This window comes from Oryx dammah, unplaced genomic scaffold (genome assembly GCF_014754425.2).
Source record: "Oryx dammah isolate SB20612 unplaced genomic scaffold, SCBI_Odam_1.1 HiC_scaffold_23, whole genome shotgun sequence".
Taxonomy (NCBI): Eukaryota; Metazoa; Chordata; class Mammalia; order Artiodactyla; family Bovidae; genus Oryx; species Oryx dammah.
This window is the reverse complement of record NW_024070207.1, coordinates 67607330-67631270: the sequence shown is the minus strand read 5'-3', so window position 1 is coordinate 67631270 and position 23941 is coordinate 67607330. Positions and strand designations below refer to the sequence as shown.

The 23941-nt window shown below is 35.6% G+C and overlaps 1 protein-coding gene across 7 annotated transcripts in view; it reads right to left on the bottom strand.

Moving 5' to 3' along the window:
• The window catches only part of ATRX (ATRX chromatin remodeler), a 293493-nt gene that overhangs the window by 117802 nt on the left and 151750 nt on the right, over positions 1-23941 (bottom strand). For all 7 annotated transcript variants that reach the window (XM_040265641.1, XM_040265643.1, XM_040265642.1 and 4 more), the window contains 2 exons: positions 21703-21805; positions 17901-18113 (listed from right to left, as the gene is read on the bottom strand). In XM_040265641.1, coding sequence (XP_040121575.1) covers positions 17901-18113; positions 21703-21805 — 316 coding nt within the window. The remainder of the gene's footprint in view (positions 1-17900; positions 18114-21702; positions 21806-23941) is intronic.

The window sequence follows — 23941 nt, the reverse complement described above, 5'->3', positions numbered from 1 at the left end:
TTCATCTGTAAATGTTTTAGAATGTCTCTTTAAAAGGACATTCTCTCTTTTTAAAATCATAACTATAGTATCATTATTATATGTAAAAATTATTTAAACAAGTCACAAATTTGTAATATATTACCTTGATAAAACTAAAATTATATACAAATCCAGGTGTGGTAGAGTATAAATGGCACTGGTTATTTAGATCCCAGCTCCATTTCAACAACTTACTTAAACTCTCTTAGCTTCAGTTTGTCCGTGTGGAAACTAGGAAAGCTTATAAATAACTCTCATGAGGTTGTTGTGGCGATCAAATGAGGCAAAGAATACAAAGTATCAGGCACAGACCAAGTATTCAACAAATTTTTATTGTGTTCTAGCTTGGATCTATCCCAGCTTCATACTGTTGTGTCAAAGACATAAGCCAAAATGGAAAATTATCTGAATGTCTTGTCTTGTTTGCAAGGTGTGGTGGGCAGAACCCTAAAATGGCCTCCAAGATTCCAATCCTCTGCTGTAAACATTCTATATAACTCCATTCCCTTGGGGGTGACTGAGATCTGTAACTATAATCATTCCTGTAACTGGGCAACTAATCAGTTGATTTGACATAATCAAAAGGGAGATTCCCTTAGATGAGGTGGGCTTAAGCAAGGTAAGCCTGATGTGTAAGAGATGTTCTCTTACTGGTCTCTAAGACAAGCAAACTGCCACACTATAGAGAAGTCTACAGTACTTAAGAACCTCATTGCCAGAATCTCAAGGAACTTAATTCTGCCAACATGTTAGCTAGAAAAAAGCACAAAGTCTTAGATGAAAATTGCAGCTCTGGCGAACATCTTCAATTTCAACTTAGTGAGAAACTGAGCAGAAGACCCAGCAGAGTCAGGCTCAGCTAAGCCACTCTCAAATTCCTGATTTATTGAACTGTGAGATAATAACTGCTTTGTTTTTAGCTAAGCTTGTGATAGTTTTTTTAATGCACAGTAGAAAACTAATATATAAGGCTTTAACCAAGACTTCTGAACTATATGCTCATAAGTGATATGGATGACATTTTAGCTATTAAGCACTATCTTTGGGATTAGAGATGAATGAATCTTCAACCTGAATGGAGAAGATAATTTACAAAGAAATGGTCTACTTATCTGTGACTAACTACATGTGTTTATGCACTAAAGGTACAACTTAAGGAAAGTTTATTTAACTAATAATAGACAGACAGGAATGAAATGAGAGAATTTAGGAGAAATAAATTAAGCTATAGTAAGGAATAAATAAGGACATGCATCCCATGTCTGAACTGAAAAAGGAAAAGAAAATATGAATACAAAATCATTTAAGCAACACATTGAAAAGGCTGAGCCCCATTTCTGCTGATGGAGATTAAGTACCATGATGCATGATGGAATATTAGGGACCAAATCTGTCTTCCTGCTGTAATCAATTAGAAAAGTAGACAAAACATATGAAACAAACATTTCTGGACTTTGGATTATAGGAACCAACAGGACACTGATACCTGAGAGAAGAAAAATCAACAAGGAGGGCCCTAATCCCTCTTGATTGCTGCCAGAAGGTACATTTCAGAATTTAAGATAACCCAAGCAGAACTCTGGAGTTGTGCTGAGTTGGGGAAACAGAGGTCAAGCTCAGAGAGCTGGAAAAAATACAGAGAAACTACAGAGAGAAAAGAGCTATATAAAAAGACCTCCAGAAATCAAAATGGGAGTCACTTCAGTCTTAGTTGAGTATTACAATGCACATGAAGAATGGAATTCCACAAAGCCAGACAAATTGTGACCAAGAAGTCATGAGTTAAATAGTCCCCAGTGATTATAAAGGTCTGGAAGGCATTCAGTTTTAAACAAGGTACAGTATGATCTTCATACTAACTCAGGGCATTCTGTAGAAGCCAGACAAAGGCCACACATTTTGCAGTGGGGCAAAACCATCCATAAACTACAGGGACACACCTTAAGAGTTTTGTTTTTTTTTTTTTTTGAAATATCAAAATAATTAAACTGGAGACTTCCCTACTGCTACAGGGGTTAAGAATGCACCTGCCAATGCAGGGGACATGGGTTCCATCCCTGATCTGGAAGGATCCTACATTTTATGTATAGAGCAACTAAACCTGTGCACCAAAACTACTGAGCCCATGCTCTAGAGCCCTTGTGCTGCAACTACTGAGCCTACATGCTGCAACTACTGAAGGTTGTGAGCCTAGGACTCATGCTCTACAAGAAGAGAAGCCACGGCAATAAGAAGCCCACACACCACAACTAGAGAGTAGCCCCTGCTTGCTACAACTAGAGAAAGCCCACACAGAGCAGTGAAGACCCAGCACAGCCAAAAATTAAAAAGAAAAATTAAACTGAACTAATAAGTACCTTAAATATCTATACAGAACAATGCCAACACTCTCCAATAGAATACAACATACACTCAACAATACCTGATTTACAATGTCTAGTTTTTAATAGGAGAAGGCAATGGCAACCCACTCCAGTACTCTTGAATGGAAAATCCCATGGACAAAGGAGCCTGGTGGGCTGCAGTCCATGGGGTCACAAAGGTCAGACACAACTGAGCAACTTCACTTTCACTTTTCAATTTCATGCATTGGAGAAGGAAATGGCGACCCACTCCAGTGTTCTTGCCTGGAGAATCCCAGGGACGGCAGAGCCTGGTGGGCTGCCATCTGTGGGGTCGCACAGAGTCGGACACAACTGAAGCGACTTAGCAGCAGCAGCAGTTTTTAATAAAACATTATTAGATACATCAAAAAAAAAATATGAACAATAATCAAGAGAAAAGTCACTTAACAAAAATGGTAAGAAGTGACAGAGATGTTCAAATTGGCAGACAAACACAATAAAGCAGAGGTAAAATGTGTTCCAATACTGAAAGGAAGATGTGAACACAGTGGGAAAAGAAATACAAGCTATAAGGAAGAACCAAATGTAATTTCTATATAATAAAAATGTAAAAAATAAATATTTAATATGAAAAACTCACTGAATGAGATTTAGCATCATAATGGAAAAGAAAAGATCTTGCTTGAAGACAAAGCAAGAGAAACTACCTACAATGAAACAGGGGGGAGGGGGCAGAGGAAGGAATTGAAGAAACTAGTGGGAAAATGCCTAGCAATCTAATACATATGTAATTAGAGTCTCATATAGGAAAAGAACAGAAAACTTGTCTGAAGAAATAATGGTCAAAACTTTCAAAAATTTTGATAGAAACTATAAGTCCACAGAACCAGCAACTTAAAGGAGCACCAGGCAGGATAAAAACTAAGAAAATCACAACCATCAATTCCTGAAAGTCGGTGATAAATAGATAATTTTTCACAAACCATTAAAACATCTAATCATTTAAAAAAAGAAAAAAAGACACATTACATACACATGGGTGGGTGAGGGGCAAAAATAAAGACAAGAAACAACATGTCATGAAGAAGCAACATCTTTACACAGATGAAAGAAAAAGCTAATAACTTATAATTCTATACTCATGGATTATAACATTCAAAAACTAAGGGAAAAGTAAGATGTCAGCAAAATGACAAGAAACAAGCTCAAAGCTCCTGTTTTCGCACAGAAATATAAAAACAAATGAAAAAGGAAAAACCTTTAAAAATCAGAAACTGTTTGAACCAACTTTGTCAGAGTTCTGGAAAACAGTCAAAGGTTTATAGCTACCAAATAAATGACCAATCAAGAAAAGGCCATTTTCAAAATGGTAGTAAAGTTTTATAGTATTTTTACTTGCTCTTACCCCACTACCTCTTAGTGAAGTGATAGTCTTATTCTTGAAGCAGCAGTAGCCTTGTGGACAGTTTCTTCCCTCAAACCAGAGGGAGTACAGTATAAATTATTTGCTAGTTATTGTGTACAGCTATTCTAACCTGCCAGAGGATAACTGAAAGAATGACATAAAATTCTTACTACTATTTCACCTAACTTAAATTCTAATGGGAGAAACAGAAGGAAATGCTCAAAGAGAAAAAAAAAATAGTTACAAGGCAATTGTAAACCCACAGATGCCAGGGCCAAGACATTATACATGGAGAAATACAACTGACATCTAAGGCCCAGAAAAGAAGCTAGGATAAGACTCTTGGGATTTAGGGCATCTGAAACTAACAAAACATACAGAATAATTTAAAAAGCCATGTTTCCCCGAGGGAAAAAAAAAAAACTGAGCAAACCTCAAGTTTTAACCTCAGAGGGATCCTTAGCTTAACTGCAAGCCTAGTTAAGTACTAGGGACGTATCCCAGTACAGAGCTAATCTAAAAAGACTGGGAAGAAATCAGCATTCAAGGAAATCTCTCTCAAAATATTAACAGAACACTAATGAAAGGAAAAGAACATTCCGTAATGATGTACAACAATAAACAAACTTTGTAAAAATAAATGAGGAGAGTCTCATAACAATCAGACAGTAACAGCTAAAGAAAAAAAATACAAAAAAATCCTTGCGAAGGGAGAGAACTTAACTTCCAGAGTTATCACATTATAATAGCTAAACCCCCAATGGTGATTAAAACCAAAAAAAAAACACAAACCAAACAATGAAACAGGAAAACATGGCAATTCAAAAGAAGAAATTAAAATAACAGAAAACATCCCTAAGAGGTCCTCAACAATGAACTCATTACACAAAGCAAAACTGGGTACAATCTAAAGAAAAATCAAGAAAAGATACAAATTGGGGAAGACCAACAAAGTAGTAGAAATTACAAATAAGAACCAAACAGAAAATCTGGAACTGAAAAAGAAAAAAGTGAAATAACTTTCAAAACAATTCAGATATGAGCAGGAAGAAGAATCATTAAACATGAACGTGTCAACTGAAATTATCAAGTCTAAGTAGCAGAAAGAAAATAGAATCAAGAAAAGTGATAGACCAAGGGCCTTGTGGGATATCATCAAGCAGACCAATACACATATTATGAGAGTCAAAGGAGAAGAAAAATACAGGCAAAAGGTTATTTGAGGAAATAATGGCCAAAACTCCCAAATTTGAGTAAAGACCAGGATCTACAAATCCAAGAAGCACAACAAACTTGAACTGAGATAAACTAAGAGACTCAGACTAACCACATTATAGTTACACATTCACAGTACAAACACAGAAAGAATCTTGAAAGTATCAAGAGAGAAGTGATCTATCACAACAGGGATCATCAATAACATTATCAGTTTATTTCTCATCAGAAACTTGAAGATCAAAAGGCAGTGCAATGATATATTTCAAACTACTGAAAGAAAGTAACTGTCACCTGAGAATTTTATATTAAACAAAAGTATCATTCAAAATAGAGACAGAAACTAATACATTCTTAAACCAAGACAGTTCATTAAAAATAGACCTATGCAACAAAAAATGCTAAAGTGAAGCCTTAGGGCCGAAATGAAAGAATACTGAAAAATGGATAAAGAACTATCCATATGTATGGAAAACACACAAGGCCAAACACAAAACCCAATATTATTGACATTTTGGTTTGTAACTCCAAGTTTACTTTCTATAGAATTTAAAAGACAAACCATAAAAAGTAACTATATGTTATTGGGGCATAAAATATATAAAAACAAAATGTGTAACACGAATTATATGCAAGAGGAAATGGGGCTGTATAATACATTTACAATATTTTTCTACATGATTAAAGTTAAATTCATTAAATTCAGACTATAACATTATGATTTTAGGAGGTTACATCTAATCCCATGTTAACTACAAGGAAAACATCTATAGATTACCAAGATACAAAAATCATAAAGATAAATATACCAAAATCAGAGTCCCAAATTATATGAAGCAAACACTGACAGAATTGAAAGGAGAAATAGACTGTTCTACAAAAATAGTTTGGAGACATAATACCCTACTTTCAGTAGAATAAGCCAACTGAAGATGGAAACACAGAACTTGAACGACAATGTCAACCAGTAAGTCCTATCAAAGAGAACACTCCATTCAACAACAGCAGAGTACAAATTTTCTCAACTTCATGTAACACTTCTTAAGGACAGACATGATAGGGCACAAAACAAGCCTTAATACATTTTAAAACATCAAAAACATAAAATTAACAATACTTCAAATAAAATAAAATTAAAATTAAATGAAAAAGTTTACTAATTTATTTTAAAAAATTAAAAAATAAAATAACTTAAAATCTCCAATCACAATGGAATTAAACTAGAAATCAGTAACAGAAGGACAATGGGAAAAATGCAAATATGCATCATTTAAACATGACACTCTTAAATAACAAAAAGGTCAAATAAGAAATCACAAGAGACATTAGAAAATACCTTCAAATTAAAATGAAAATAGAATACTAAAGCTTGTGGAATTCAGGGATTAGAAAAGAAGTAAAATTCTCACTGTTTTGAGCTATTATACTATAAATAGAAAACCCTAAAGATGCTATCAGAAAATTACTAAAGCTAACCAGTGAATTTAGTAAGTTGCAGGATACAAAATAAATACATAGAAATCTCTTTCATTCCTATACACTAACAATGAAAACTCAGAAAGAAATTAAGGAAACAATCCCATTCACCACTGAAACAAAAAGATAAAATACCTAGGAATGAATGTACTTAAGGAAAAAAAGGGCAGTGTTGTTGTTGTTATTGTTCAACAGGGGTAAGCTGGGTCCTAATTGTTGCAACGCCATGGACTGCAGCATGCCAGGCTGCTCTGCCATCACTATCTCCCGGAGTTAACCCAAATTAATGTCCATTGAGTTGGTGACAATATCTAAACATCTCATACTCTGCTGCCCCCTGCTCCTTTTGCTTTCAATCTTTCTGATCATCAGGGTCTTATCCAATAAATCAGCTCTTTGTACCAGGTGGCCAAAGTACTGGATCTTCAGATTTAGCATCAATCCTTCCAATGAATATTCAGGGTTGATTTCCTTTTGGATTGACTGGGTTGATCTTCCTGCTGTACAAGGAATTTCAAGAATCTTTTCCAACACCACAATGTGAAAGCATCAATTCTTCAGCACGCAGCCTTATTTATGGTCCAGCCCTTACATCTGTAAGTGACTATTGGAAAATAATAGCTTTTATTTATAGACCTTTATTGTCTAAGTGATATCTCTGATTTTTAATACTCTGTCTAGATTTGTCACAGCATTCCTTCCAAGGAGCAAGCATCTTTTAATTTCAAGGCTACAATCACTGGCGGCAGTGATTTTGAAGCCCCAAAATATAAAATCTGTCACTACTTTCACCTTTTACCCTTCTATTTGCCATGAAGTGAGGGGACTACATGCCATAATCTTAGTTTTTTGAATGTTGAGTTTTAAGCCAGCTTTTTCATGCTCCTGTTTCACCCTCATCAAGAGGCTGTTTAGGTCCTCTTCACTTTCTGTCATTACAGTGGTATCATCTGCATATCTGAGGTTGCTGATGTTCCTCCTGGCAATCTTGATTCTAGCTTCTGATTCATTCAGCCCAGGATTTCACATGAGGTAACTCTGTAAAGAAGGTAAATAAGCAGGGTGACAATATTCATTCAAGATTGCCATTCTTTGGGACTGGAAAGAAAGCTGACCTTTTCCTGTCCTGTGGCCACTGCTGAGTTTTCCAAATTTGCCAGAATATTGAGTACAGCACTTTAACAGCATAATCTTTTATGATTTGAAATAACTCAGCTGGAAATCCATCACCTCCAATAGCTTTGCTCATAGTAATTCTTCCTATGGCCCATCTGACTTTGCACTTCAGGATGTCTAGCACTAGGTGAGTGACCACACCATTGTGGTTATCCAGGTCATTAATACCATTTTTGTATACATCTGTGTACTCCAGCCACCTCTACTTAATCTCTTCAGCTTCTGTCAGGTCACCATTTCTGTCCTTTATCATACCCATCCTTCCATGAAATGTTCCATTGATATTTCCAATTTTCTGGAAGAGACCTGTAGTCTTTTCCATTCTATTCTTTTCCTCTATTTCTTTGTATTGTTCATTTAAGATCTTATCTCTCCTTGCTAGTCTCTGAAACTCTGCATTCAGTTGGGTATATCTTCTCCTTTCTTCCTTGCCTTTCACTTCTCTTCTTTCCTCGGCAATTTCTAAAGCCTCCTTAGAGAAATGCTTTGCCTTCTTGGCACTGCCTACTATACAAAGTTATGAACCTAAAACCAAAATGAATTTTCAGGCACTTGTCTACCAAATCTAATCTCTTAAATCTATAAATCACCTCCACTGTATAATCGAAAGGGATTTGATCTAAGTCATACTTGAATGGCCTAGTTGTTTTCCCTACTTTCTTCAATTTGAGCCTGAATTTTGCTATAAGGAGCTCATGATCTGAGCCACAGTCAGCTCCAGGTCTTGTTCTTGATGATTGTATAGAGCTTCAAGGAGAGGAAAGAGGCATATACAGAAAACTCTAAGACATTTTTGAAAGAAATCAAGGACTACATAAATAGATGGAGAGATATACCATGTTGCTGGAAAAATCAACATTGTGAAAATGAATATATTACCCAAAGCAACTTCCAGAGTCAATGCAATCCCTATCAAATTGCCAATGCCATTTTTCACAGAACTAGGACAAAAAATTTCAGAATTTGTGTGGATACACAAAAGGACCTGAACATAAAAAGCAATCTTGAGAAAGAAGAATACAGCTGAAGGAATCAACCTTCCTAACTTCAAAATATACTACAAAGCTAGTCATCAACACAGTATGGTACTGCCACAAAAACAGAAATATAGACTAGTGAAACATGACAGAAAGCCCAAAGATAAACCCATATACCTATGGGCACCTTATCTTCGACAAAGAAGGAAAGACTATACAATGGAGAAGACAGGAGAACTGGACAGCTACATGCAAAATAATCAAATTACAACACTTTCAAATATCATACACAAAGATAAACTCAAAATGGGTTAAAAACCTAAATGTAAGACCGCAAACTATAAAACTCTTAGAGGAAAACAGAATACTTTCGGACATAAATGAAAGAAAGTCTTTCTATTACCCATTTCCTAGAGTAATGGAAATAATAACAAAAATAAACAAATGGAACCTAATTAAACTTAAAGCTTTTGAACAGCAAAAGAAACCATAAACAAGATGAAAAGACAATCCTCAGAATGGGAGAAAATAATTGCAAATGAAGCAACTGACAATAGATTAATCTCCAAAATATACAAGCAGGTCATGAAGTTCAACATCAGAAAACAAACAACCCAACCAAAAAATGGGCATAAGACTTAAATAGACATTTCTCCAAAGAAGACATAATAATAATGCCAATTTTTCTCAAACTCTTCTGGAAAACTAAAGAGGAGGGAATATTTTCTAATTCATTCAATGAGACGAGCATTACCCTAATTTAAAATTTAAAAGATAAACTATAAGAAAACTATAGATTCTCTGTGAATAGACTCAAAATTATTCCACAAAGTACCAGCAAACAAAATTCAACAGTATATATTACACAGGATTATACAAAATGGCAAAGAAAGAAATTGTTATGACACAGGATTTGGCAGCAATGCCTTAAATAAACCATAAAAAAGCACCCGCAATGAAAAAGAAATAGATCAACTGGACTTCATCAAAATTTCAAACTTTTCTGCAAAGGATACTTATCAGCGGAATTAAAGATAATCCATGAGATGGAGGAATATAGTTGCAAATCACATATCTGATAACAGATTGATATCCAGATACATATAGAAACCCTACAATATAACAATAACGAAAACAACACACTTCTTAAATGTGCAAAGGATTTGAATAGACATTTCTCCAAAGATATACAACTGGTCAATACACACATGAAAAGATGCTCAACATCACTAGTCATTCACTTCAGTTCAGTTCAGTCACTCAGTCATGTCCGACTCTTTGTGACCCCATGAATTGCAGCACGCTAGGCCTCCCTGGCCATCACCAACTCCAGGAGATCACTCAGACTCACGTCCATCGAGTCAGTGATGCCATCCAGCCATCTCATCCTCTGTCGTCCCCTTCTCCTCCTGCCCCCAATCCCTCCCAGCATCAGAGTCTTTTCCAATGAGTCAGCTCTTCGCATGAGGTGGCCAAAGTACTGGAGTTTCAGCTTCAGCATCAGTCCCTCCAAAGAAATCCCAGGGCTGATCTCCTTCAGAATGGACTGCTTGGATCTCCTTGCAGTCCAAGGGACTCTCAAGAGTCTTCTCCAACACCACAGATCAAAAGCATCAATTCTTCGGTGCTCAGTTGTCTTCACAGTCCAACTCTCACGTCCATACATGACCACAGGAAAAACCATAGCCTTGACTATATGGACCTTAGTCAGCAAAGTAATATCTCTGCTTTTGAATATGCTATCTAGGTTGGTCATAACTTTTCTTCCAAGGAGTAAGCGTCTTTTAATTTCATGGCTGCAATCACCATCTGCAGTGATTTTGGAGCCCCAAAAAATAAAGTCTGACACTGTTTCCACTGTTTCTCCATCTATTTCCCATGAAGTGATGGAACCAGATGCCATGATCTTCGTTTTCTGAATGTTGAGCTTTAAGCCAACTTTTTCACTCTCCTCTTCACTTTCATCAAGAGGCTTTTTAGTTCCTCTTCACTTTCTGCCATAAGGGTGGTGTCATTTGCATATCTGAGGTTATTGATATTTACCCAGCAATCTTGATTCCAGCATGTGCTTCTTCCAGCCCAGCGTTTCTCATGATGTACTCTGCACAGAAGTTAAATAAGCAGGGTGACAATATACAGCCTTGACGTACTCCTTTTCCTATTGGGAACCAGTCTGTTGTTCCATGACCAGTTCTAACTGTTGCTTCCTGACCTGCATATCAGTTTCTCAAGAGGCAGGTCAGGTGGTCTGGTATTCCCATCTCTTTCAGAATTTTCCACAGTTTATTGTGATCCACACAGTCAAAGCCTTTGGCATAGTCAATAAAGCAGAAATAGATGGTTTTCTGGAACTCTCTTGATTTTTCAATGATCCAGCAGATGTTGGCAATTTGATCTCTGGTTCCTCTGCCTTTTCTAAAACCAGCTTGAACATGAGGAAGTTCACGGTTCACGTATTGCTGAAGCCTGGCTTGAAGAATTTTGAGCATTACTTTACTAGCGTGTGAGATGAGTGCAATTGTGTGGTAGTTTGAGCATTCTTTGGCATTGCCTTTCTTTGGGATTGGAATGAAAACTGACCTTTTCCATTAAGGAGATGCAAATCAAAACCTTAATTATCCAAATTCTTGCATCTCCTCTTATCTAGAAAAGCACTAAACTCCTTCATAGTGACATCATCTCCTCACGATAAGCAGAAAAACTTTTTGTAAGATAAGTGCTTGATTTCACAAAGTTTCCCTTCACCACCTTCCCCCACCACCTCTTAGAGCAGTGTCTCAGAGCTATCTGAGGTGCTGTCTCCCTCAGTGCAGTCCTAATTTTGCCCCAAATAAAATTTAACTTCTTAAAAAACAAAACCATAATGAAATACCACTTCACGTCCATAACACTGGCTATTACAAATGGGGTGGGGGGCAGGAAAAGGTAAGAAAGAAGAGAAAGGAAAAGAAAAAAAAAAGAAATGTTGTAAAGATGTAGAGAAATTGGAACCTGTATGCATTGCTGGAAATGTATGCATTGGTGGAAATGTAAAATGGTGCAGCTGTTGAGGAAACGATGTGATGACTCCTCAATGTTCCATCATTCCATTTTTGTATATATATACCCAAAAGCATGGAAAGCAGGAACTTGAAGAGATATTATATATCCATGTTCCTAGCACTATTATTCCCAACAGCCAGAAAGTGTAAGAAACCTAAAATATCCATCAACAGATGAATGAATACCCAGATGTAGAGTGGAATTGTGCACACAGCAGGGGAAGGAAAAGGTAGGACAAATTAAGAAAGTAGCACTGCCATATATGCATCATCATGTATAAAATAGAGGGCTAGTGGGAAGTGGCTATATAACACAGGGAACCCAGTGATTCTGTGAGCCCGGATGGAAAGGGTGTGGAGAAAAGGGAATCCTCTTGTGCTCTTGGTGGGAATGTAAATTGATACAGCCACTATATAAGACAGTATTGAAATTCCTTATTAAAACTAGGAATAAAACCACCATATGACCAGCAATCCCACTACTACGCATAAACCATAGGAAACCAAAACTGAAAAAGATACATGTGTCCCAATAGCTAGAACAGCACTGTTTACAATAGCTAGAACATGGAAGCAACCCAGATGTCAGCAGATGAATGGATAAAGAAGCTGTGGTTCATATATACAACAGAATACTACTCAGCCATAAAAAGGAATGCATTTGAGTCAGTTCTAATAAGGTAGATGAATGCAGAGCCTATTATATGGAATGAAGTAAGTCAGAAAGACAAAAACAAATAGTGTATACTAATGTATATATATGGAATCTAGAAAGATGGTATTGATGAAATTATTTGCAGGGCAGCAATGGAGACACAGACACAGAGAAAGACTTATGGATCACCAAGGGGGGCAGGGAGGATAGGGTGGGATATATGGAGAGAGTAACATGGAAAATTATATTACCATATATAAAATAGAAAGCCAATTGGAATTTGTTATATGACAATGAAAACTCACACTGGGGAGGGGTGGAATGTGGAGGGAGATAGGAAGGAAGTTCAAAAGAGAGAGGACATATGTATACCTATGGGTGATTTATGTTAATGACTGGCAGAAACCAACACAATCCTGTAAAGTAATTATCTTCCAATTTAAAAATAAACAAATTTAAAATTAAAATACACAATTTTTTAAAAAAACAGATGAATGAATAAACAAAATGTGGTATATGCATACAATGCAATGTTCATCCTTAAAAACAAATGAAATTCTGATAGTTGGTACAACATGAATGAATCTTGAAAACATTCTGTCATGTGAAATAAGACAAAAGGACGAATATTGAATAAATCCACTTATAAGAGGTAAATAAATAGGCAAATTCATAAGAGACAGAAAGTAGAAGAGAGGTTATAAGAGACTAGTGGGAAAAGGGGATGGGGTCTAGTTTTAAATGGGTACAGAGTTTCTGTTTGGAAAATTTTTAAAAAGAACCCAAAGAAGCACAAACAAATAAGTCATTCCAATATGTAACAGGATACTCCAGTTTAGTGAAAACCTTGAAACAACGTAAGTGTACCTCAAAAGAAGATTTGGGGAAGGCAAAGTTGACAGTGATATGTCCATTCAACAGATAAGTTTTGCCACAGTTAAGGGCAGACACAAGCTACTGAAGAAAGAACACTCTCCAAATATTAAGTAAAAAGAAAAAAAGGCAAGGTGAAGAAAACCATGAAAATATATACATTCCCCAATTCCATGGTATGTCAAAAACAAAATGTAAACTTAAGATTGGTATATTTCACTCTAAGTAAATTTTTCATAAAAAGAAAAATTTTAAATAAATATAAATTCTAATTAATGATATGCAACCTAAAGCATTTAGGTTAAGTGAAATAATGTTTGCAACTGACTTTCAAATGCATAAAAATATAATGAAGGATAGAGAGCTTAGTAAATAAATAGAAATGTCATAAACCAAGTATAGTGAAATATCAACAGAAAAATGTAGGACATGAGTTTATGGGAAATCACTGTGAAATTCTGTAAACCTAGCAGTATGTTGGAACTTTTCAAAGCAAAATGCTTGAAAAGTAAGATTGTATGACTACACCATACTCAAACAGAGTAGATTTCAGATGAAAAATTAGCAGTGTTAAAAAGGGACTTTACATACTGATAATGCATCAATTCATGAGAAAGACATAATAATCCCACAAGTAGATGTACCTAGCAGAGCTTTAACAAACTATGGAAAAAACAGAGAAGTGCAATGAGAAAATGACAAATTGACAATTAAACTTGCAGACCTCAACTTTGTTCTATGAGACAAAATATCATTAAGGATATAGAGGATGTGAATGTAATAAATCAACATAACCTAACTGAAATTTATAGAATATTTCACACCACAAAAGTAAAATATTTGCATGGACCATCATTTTCTGGGTCATAAGAAAAACAGAAAGAGTAAAAAGCAAAACACAAAACATCAAAATTCATACAGTTCAACATTTAAAATAGTATGCACATTGGGGGAATTTATATTATTTATAGATTTAAAAAGAATCAACATCCAAAAGCCACCTTAAATAGCTATTTTAAAAAAGCATATTATACCCAGAGAAAAAGTGACAACACAAAATCAGAGTAAAAACCAATGAAATAGCAAAAGGTGAAATAATAAGAAAAAAAATCACTAAATCCAAAGCTGGTTTTTTTGAAAGGATAATACATTCTCTAAACCTCTAAAGAGACTAATCAAGAAAAAGACAAATTATCATTAACAGAAATGAAAGATGAGCCATCATAACAGGATCTACAAAAAACAAAAACATTAAAAAAGGAATATTATAAACAAATTTATTTGAAACAATACATTTGACTACTTAAATGAAATGGACAAACATCTCAAAGAAAAATTTACCAAAAGATATAAAAAGAGAACAGATCATCTACTTATTAAAGTAACAATAATAACTTATTAAATACAATCTGTCTAAAAATTTAAAAAAACTCAGAAAACTCAGGAGAATACCTTTACTGGAGAATTCTAGCAAACATTTAAGAATGAAATACTACTTATATTATAAAAATACTTATAAGTAGAGGAGACAGGAGCATTTCCCGTTTCATTTTACATGAGAACAGTATTACTGTAAAGTAAAACCCAGAAAGATACACAAGTAAAGCAATTTATAAGCCAACATGCCTACTTAAAAGTGAGGTAAAACTCCTGGTGAAACAATATAAGAAAAGAAACACAACAATATAAAAAAAGAGTAATATAAGATGACCAGTAAGGCTTATCCTAGCAGTGCAAGACATTTTCTAGATCATCCCACACATACATTAAAATGCATTTGAAAAAATTAACCATCCTTCTGGTGGTGGTGGTAGACAACATATTTGAATATGTAGAAAATCCTTAGGAATCTACTAAAAAGGTTACTAGAACTAGTAGGAGAATATAGTAAGCTCACAGAACACAAGGTTATTAAATCATTTGAAATTTCATTTACCATGACAACAGAAAACATAGATTACTTAAGGATAAATTTAGAAAAATACGTGCTAGTTATGTACAATGAAAACCATAAAATGCTGCTAAGAAAAATCAAAGAAGAGATAAATAAATGGGAAATATATGATATTTACATAAGTGTAAACAAAATCTGTTAAGATGTCACTAGAGATCCAACAAAATCCCCATAAAAGTTCCAGGAAGATTCTTATTAAAAATTGACAGGATACTAAATACGGAAATATGAATAACGGAGTATACCAAAACAACTCTAAAAATGTGGAACCAAGTTGTAGAAATTACAGTATCTCATTCCAAGAATTACTATAAGGTTACAGTAATCAAGACACTGTAGGAATAGCTTAACGATAAACCTAAGTATCCAAATGTAACACAACACACAGTGAGACCTTCTTAGGTTCCTGATTCATAACAAATATTTTTATAAACCACTATTATGCTTGTGAGGTAAATGAAAGAATTGTTAATATTAACTAAACATTTGACATTATGAAATTATTGTTAATGTTTAAGTGTAATAATGATACTGTGGTAATGTTTAAAAGTTCTTATCTTTCAACAATATATTCTGAACCATATATAATCAAAATGATATGATATCTGAGACTTCTCAAAAATATTGTGAAGGTAAGAGAATAGATGAAAAAAAAAACCAGCCGTGATGCTGGGAAAGACAGAAGGCACGAGGAGAAGCAGACGACTAAGGACAAGGCAGTTAGATGGCATCTTTAACTCAATGGACATGAGTCTAACCAAGCTCCAGGAGATGGTGAAGGACAGGGAAGCCTGGTGGGCTGCAGTCCATGGGATTGCAAAGAGTTGGACATGACTGAGCAATTGAACAAGTTCAGTTCAGTTCAGTTCAGAAAACAGATGAAAAAAAAAACTAGTCATGTGTTGCTAATTTTTCTGAAAGTTCAGTAAATTATTTATTTGCAATCCCTAACCACATAACATCATCATCATCTAAAATCTACAATTACTTTTTTATTACCATATGCTTGGTATTGTGCTAAATGTTCAATGTGGATTATTTCATTAAATCTTTTGACCACTCATATAAGGAAGATATAATTTGCCTTATTTCACACATGAGTAAAGAGATTTGAAGGATTAGGTAAACTGCTGCTGCTGCTGCTGCTGCTAAGTCGCTTCAGTCGTCTCTGACTCTGTGCGACCCCGTAGATGGCAGCCCACCAGGCTCCCCCATCCCTGGGATTCTCCAGGCAAGAACACTGGAGTGGGATGCCATTTCCTTCTCCAATGCATGAAAGTGAAAAGTGAAAGTGAAGTCACTCAGTCATGTCCGACCCTCAGCGACCCCATGGACTGCAGCCTTCCAGGCTCCTCTATCCATGGGATTTTCCAGGCAAGAGTACTGGAGTGGGGTGCCATTGCCTTCTCTGAGGTAAACTGCTTTGGGTCAAAGAATTAAAACATCTGAATATGAATACGTATCTAGTCTTTTCTTCCTATACCACTTGACAAAATAAAGACCCACAATTACTGACTGATATGTAATAATTCTTGAATAAATGAATTGAGCACAATGAGAAATGAAGATTGGCCCTGGTCACTCAGAAGTCAGAAAAATAGACCGTAGTCAGTAACTGAATTGCAACACACTGACTAGTTCAGAGCAAGCTGTTTTACATGTGTGTCAGTCAAAATTCCAGCTTATTTGTATTTGTCCCTTCCTCTCTCACTCCTACAGTGCCAACAGAATCAATCTTCTTCCTTTCCTTGCTTTTCCTTCTACAAAATGGTGCTAAACTGCCATTTGCTATATAGTCACTAAGTTGTGTCTGACTCTTTGAGACGTCATGGACTATAGCCTGCCAGGCTCCTCTGTCCATGGGACTTTCCAGGCAAGAATACTGGAGTGGGTTGCCATTTCCATCTCCAGAATATGTTGGTAATTATTGAAGGTGGGTATTGTACAGATGGAGATTTATAATACTATTCCTTCTGCTTGTTCAGCTCAGTTCAGTCACTCAGTTGTATCTAACTCTTTGCAGCTCCATGGACTGCAGCATGTCAAGCTTCCCTGTCCGTCACCAACTCCTGGAGCTTGCTCAAACTCATGTCCATCACGTCGGTGATGCCATCCAACCATCTCATCCTCTATCATCCCCTTCTCCTTCCTTCAATCTTTCCCAGCATCAGGGTCTTTTCAAATGAGTCAGTTCTTCGCATCAGGTGGCCAAAGTACTGGAGTTTCAGCTTCAGCATCAGTCCTTCCATTGAAGATTCAGAATTGATTTCCTTTAGGGTTGACTGGTTTTATCTCCTGGCAGCCCAAGGGACTCTCAAGAGATTTCTCCAACACCACAGTTCAAAAGCATCAATTCTTTGGCGCTCAGCATTCTTTATGGTCCAACTCTCATATCCATACACGACTACTAGAAAAACCATAGCTTTGACTAGATGGACCTTTATTTTATAGTGAAAAGTTTATTCAAAACACTGAAATCATTCATGGATTTAAGCAATAATTTTTTAATGTTTTTCTACCTCAAATAAAAAACAATCACTCTGGTGATCATTCAACAATCTAAATCCTTTCCATGTACCTAATTCTATTAATATTACCTAATGAAGATTTTTAAGTTGCATAAAATACTGCCAATAGGAAAAAGTAACTTACAAAAAATCTGTGGTTGATTACAAGATCCTTTTCTTGGACAACTGAACTATAATCTATGAATCTATGAAAGTCATACCTTAAAAAGAAATTATAAATAAAATGTGGTTTACCTCTCTCAATTTCTCTCGCTCTCGCTCTCTCTCAGCAATACGTTTTCGCCTCTCTTCTTCTTCCTTAAGAGCATTTTGTGTTTCTGTTCTTAGCTTATCATCTTTAAGAATCTTCCGAATTTTCTTTCTGCCTTTTCCAGGAGACTTGGAATCATCATTTTCATCTTCTTCATCTTCTTCTTCATCTTCTTCTTTATCTTCTTCAGAATTACTCTATGGAATTTAAATGATCAAAACATTAATACTACAAAGTTTTCTGATTTCTCCATTTCTCACTCCAATTAATATGCCAAGAAAAGGTAGAAGAAGACATACTGAAAAGCTTCAGAATTACACTTTACAATATAGAACAGTATTTTACAAAAAGAACTCTAAAAAGGGGGCAAAGGACTGAACAGAAAATTCTCCAAAGGAGACACAGAAATGTCAAATAAGCAAATAAAAGGACATTGAACATCACTTCTTATTAGGGAAATTTAAATCAACACCACAAATGAGATACTATCTTACACCCATTATGATACCTTTAAAAAAAAAAACAGAAAATAACAAGTGTTGGTGAGGAAGGGGAAAAACTAGAAGGCTGGGGCATTGGGAAAACAGTGTAACTCCCTCAAAAAGTTCAACACAGAATTACCATGTAATCAAGCAATTGCACATCTCAGATTACAACCAAAAGTATTAAAAGCACTGACTCACTTGCATTCCTATATAGTAACAATGAAAAATCAGAAAGAGAAATTAAGGAATCAATCCCATTAAATATCTAGGAATAAACCTATGTAAGGAGACAAAAGAACTGTATATGGGAAATTATAAGACACTAATGAAAGAAATCAAAGATGACATAAACAGATGGAGAGATATTACATGTTCTTGGGTAGACAGAATCAAAATTCTGAAAATGACTATACTATCAAATATAAGGGCTTCCCTCGTGGCTCAAACAGTAAAGACTCTGTCTGCAATGTCGGAGACTAGGGTTCAATCCTTGAGTTGGGAAGATCCCCAGAGAAGGGAATGGCAACCCATTCTAGTATTCTTGCCTGGAGAATCCCATGGACTGAGGAGCCTAGCAGGCTACAGTTCATGGAGTCACAAAGAGTCAGAAACAACTAACTGACTAACACTTTCACTTCTTTCACCAAATGCAATCTACAGATTCAATGCAATCCCTATAAAATTACCAATGACATTTTTCACAGAACAAAAAATTTCACAATTCATACGGAAATACGAAAGACCCCGAAAAGCCAAAGCCGTCTTGAGAAAGAAGAATGGAGCTGGAGGAATCAACCTTCCTGACTTCAGACTATGCTACAAAGCTACAGTCATCAAGACAGTATGGTACTGGCACAAAAGCAGAAATACAAACCAATGGAAAAAGATAGAAGATAGAAAGCCCAGAGATAGAAAGAGATAAAAAGAAGACAGAAAGCTCAGAGACAATCCCATGCACCTATGGGTACCTTATTTTTGACAAAGCAGGCAAGAATATACAATGGGGCAAATATAACCTCTTCAATAAGTGGTGCTGGGAAAACTCGAGAGCTACATGCAAAAGAATGAAATTAGAACACTTCCTAACACCATACAAAAAGATAAACTCAAAATGGATTAAAGATGTAAATGTAAGATCACAAACTATAAAACTTAGAGGAAAACAAAGGCAGAACATTTGATGACATAAATCAAAGCGAGATCTTCTATGACCCACCTCCTAGAGTAATAGAAATAAAAACAAAAATTAACAAGCAGAACCTAATTAAATTCAAAAGGTTTTGCATAACAAAGGAAACTACAAACAAGGTGAAAAGACAACTCTAAGAATGAGTGTAAATAATAGCAAAGGAAAGAACGGACAAAGAATTAATTTCCAAAATACAGAAGCAACTCATACAACTCAATACCAGAAAAACAAACAACCCAATCAAAAAGTGGGAAAAAGACCTAAACAGACATTTCTCTAAAGACATACAGATGGCTAACAAATACATGAAAAAAAGCTCAACATCACTCATTATTAGAGAAATGCAAATCAAAACTACAATGAGATATCACCTCACAGTGGTCAGAATAGCATCATCTAAAAGTCTACAAACAATAAATGCTGGAAAGGGTGTATAGAAAAGGGAACCCTCTTGTACTCTTGGTGGGAATGTAAATTGATACAGCCACTATGGAAGACAGTATTGAGATTCCTTAAAAAACCACGAATAAAACCACTATATGACCCAGCAATCCCACCACTAGGCATAGATCATGAGGAAAGCAAAATTGAAAAACACACATGTATCCAAATGTTCACTGCAGTGCCGTTTACAATAGCTAGAACATGGAAGCAACCTAGATGTCCATCAACAGATGAACGGATAAAGAAGCTGTGGTTCATATATACAACAGAATACTACTCAGCCATGAAAAGGAATGCATTTGAGTCAGTTCTAATGAGGTGGATGAACGCAGAGCCTATTATATGGAGTGAAGTAAGTCAGAAAGAGAAATAAATATCATACACTGATGCATAGGTATGGAATCTAGAACAATGGTACTGATGAATTCATTTTCAGGGCAGCAATGGAGAAACAGACAAAAAGAAAAAATCTATGGACACGGGGATAGGGGAGGAGGAAGAGGGTAAGATGTATGGAAAGAGTAACACAGAAATTTATAATACCATATGTAAAATAGATAGCCAACAGGAATTTGCTATATGGGAACTCAAATAGGGGCTCTGTGACAAATCTAGAAGGAAGGGAAGGGGAGGGTAATGGGAGGGAGGGTTGGGAGGGAGGGGACGTGGGTGTACCTATGGCTGATTCTTGATGTATGATTGAAAATAACAAAATTCTAAAGCAATTATCCTTCAATTAAAAAAACTAAACTGGCAAAAAATAAAGATTATGCACATAAAAGAAAAGCAGGGACTCAAAAAGACATTTGTATACCCATGTAAACAACAACATTATTCTAAATAGCCAAAAGTAGAAAGAATTCAAATGTCCATCAACAGATGAATGGATAAACACATGTTATCATACATACACTGGAACATTATCCAACCTTAAAAATAAAAGAAATTCAGATATATGCTAAAAGGTGGATGAACCTTGAAAACATTATATCAATGAAATAGGCCAGAAAGAAAGGACAAATATTGTGTGACTTTATTTATATGAGATACCTAATATCAGCAAATTTCTAGGCACAGAAATTAGAATTAGACGTCACCAAGGAGCTGCAGATAGGCGGAAATGGGGAGTTACTGTTTAATGGGCACAGAGTTCCTAATTATGAATGTAATTAAGGCCATTGCATTGTACATCAGAAATGGTGAAAATGGTCATTACAAAAATGAACTCTTCTAAAACAGAATAGAATTGATAAAAAATTATGGAGAATTTGTACTCTGACTAATTCTGCTTATATACAAGAAACTGAAATTGACTAATTTCACTGCTAGAAGAAATGTATTCATTTAATGAGTTATTGTTTTATGTAATCAAACAGAACACTTCAAATCAGTTCTATAGCACTAAGAATATAAATAATGAATTAGAAAGCTTAAACTTTGCATCAAATTCAGTGAAGGAAAAGAAAAAAATTGATAATATATTAAACTTAACACTTCTGCATATTTATATATTCAATAATTAGTCAATTCTTCCACAAAGCTTAAAATGTAAATCAACTAGTAGAATTCAACTTATGAACAGAGTGCAAATGAGGTAATAACATATTTACTATGGTCTACTATACCAGGGATAAATCCAAGTACATAGTAATTTTCATTATTTATTACCTTGTTTTCACTGGATGAGTCTTCTTGAACCTTAATGCGTCGCCTTTTCTTCTTCTGTTTGTAACTTCTCTGATTTTCTTCCAACTCTGCTTTCTTCGCAGACCTAAAGAATATTTAAAATGCGAAATAAAATACTTTATGATAAACTTCCTTACATGAATTAAGTACTGTTTTAGAACTGCTTCACTTTTACATACATTCTTTAATAAAATGATAAAGGAAAAAAAAAAGCAAAAACTCTTCACTGGGTTCAAAAAGGAGAACACTTAATTTGAAATCCAGTGAACAAAAAAATAAAAACTAAATTCAGTGATCAACATTTTAAGTTATTCAAGAGGGAGGTTTAGCATATGAGTAATAAGATGGATGGAGCACCTTCAGAAATATAACTGGCCAATATACACATGAATATTATTCACTATCTCTTTAAAAAATAGATTATAAAAGTTAGATACAATTTTCATCATATCAGTACACACAAAGTAAAAAAAAAAAGTAACAATTTGTAGTGAGAATACTATGTGGCTATAAATTGGTATATAAGCTTACATTAAATAAGACAATATGTTCCTACATAAAGGACAAACATGAAAATCAACAGCAGAGAAATGAGAACCCAGAAATAAAACTTTACATTTATAGTCAACTGATTTTCCACATGGTCAAGACATTCAATAGGGACAACAGTCTTCACAAATAATACTTACACTACTGGATATCTACATGCAAAAGGATGAATCTGAACCCCTATCTTAAAACATATAAAAAAAGTTAACTCAAATGGATTGCAGTTCCCCCAACAGGTGTTCTAATTAACAGATTGCTCGTTGCTTTATTGCTGAACCAGTGAGACAATGGCTATTTACATATTCAGCAGGGGGAAGAAAATATTGACTTCTGTAAGTGTGAAAATACATATGAAAGGTCCTAAAACCGTGTTAACTTTAACCCAATAATGTCATTTTTAGAAATTTACTCTAGGATTTAGGTATGAGGGAGGAGACAAGATGGCACAGTAGGATTTGAGCTCACCTCCTCTCAAGAAAACATCAAAATCACAATGAACTGCTGAACAACCATCAACAAAAAACACTAGAAACTACAAGAAATATTCTGTATTCAAAGATAAAGAAGCCACAACTGAGACAGTAGAAGGGGTGCTTTCACCATATAATCAAATTCCATAATGAAAGGGAAGGTGACCCACATACTAGAAAATGATTATATTACAAAAGTTTTCCCACAGGAGTGAGACTTCTGAGACCCTCATCAAGCTCATCAGCCTGGGGATAACATTTGGCTTTGAAGGCCAATGGAGCTTGGGTTTAAGAGCTCCACAGGACTGGGCGGAAACAGATTTCCACTCTTGGAGGGCACACACAAGGTTTTACATGCACTGGGCTGCAAGGCAAAGCACTGACTCCATAGGAGCCTGGGCCAGATAAACCTGTGAGTATTGCAGGGTCAACTGGCGAGGCAGGAGTCAGCTGTGGCTCACTGTAGGGGCAAGGACACTGGTGGCAGAGGCCTCAGGGAATGGTCATCAGCAAGAGCTCTCGAGAGGTTGCCGATTGGGCAAACAACACCTGGTCTGTTCGGATGCCTCAGGCCAAATAAACAAGATGAGAACACAGCCCCAGTCATCAGCAGACAGGCTGCTTAAAGTCCTCTTTTGCCCACAACCACTCTAAAACACACCCCTTGACTTGGTCCTCCCCACCAGAGAGACAAGGTTACACTCCAACCACCAGTGGGCAGGCACCAGTCTTGTCCAACAGCAAAGCTGCACAAGTCCCTGGACCAACCTCAACCACCAAGAAGCAGACACCAGAGCAAAAGGAACTATAGTTCTGCAGCCTGTGAAATGGAGAACACAAACACAGAAAGTTAGACAATATGAACTGGCAGAGAAGTATGTTCCAAATTAAGGAACAAGATAAAACCTCAAAAGAACAAGTGAATTGGAGTTAGGCAATGCACCTGAAAAAATTAGAGTAAAGATAGCAAAGATGATATAAGAATGAAGACAAGAATGAAGAATGAACACATAAGAATGAAGACACAGATCAAGAAGATAAAAGAGAAGTTTAACAAAGAGCTACAAGATTTAAATAAACAGATGAACAACACAATAACAAAAATAAGTATCCTCAAAAGAATCAATAGCAGAATAAATGAGGCAGAAGAACGAATAAGTGAGCTAAAACACAAATTGGTGTAAATCACTGATACAGAACTA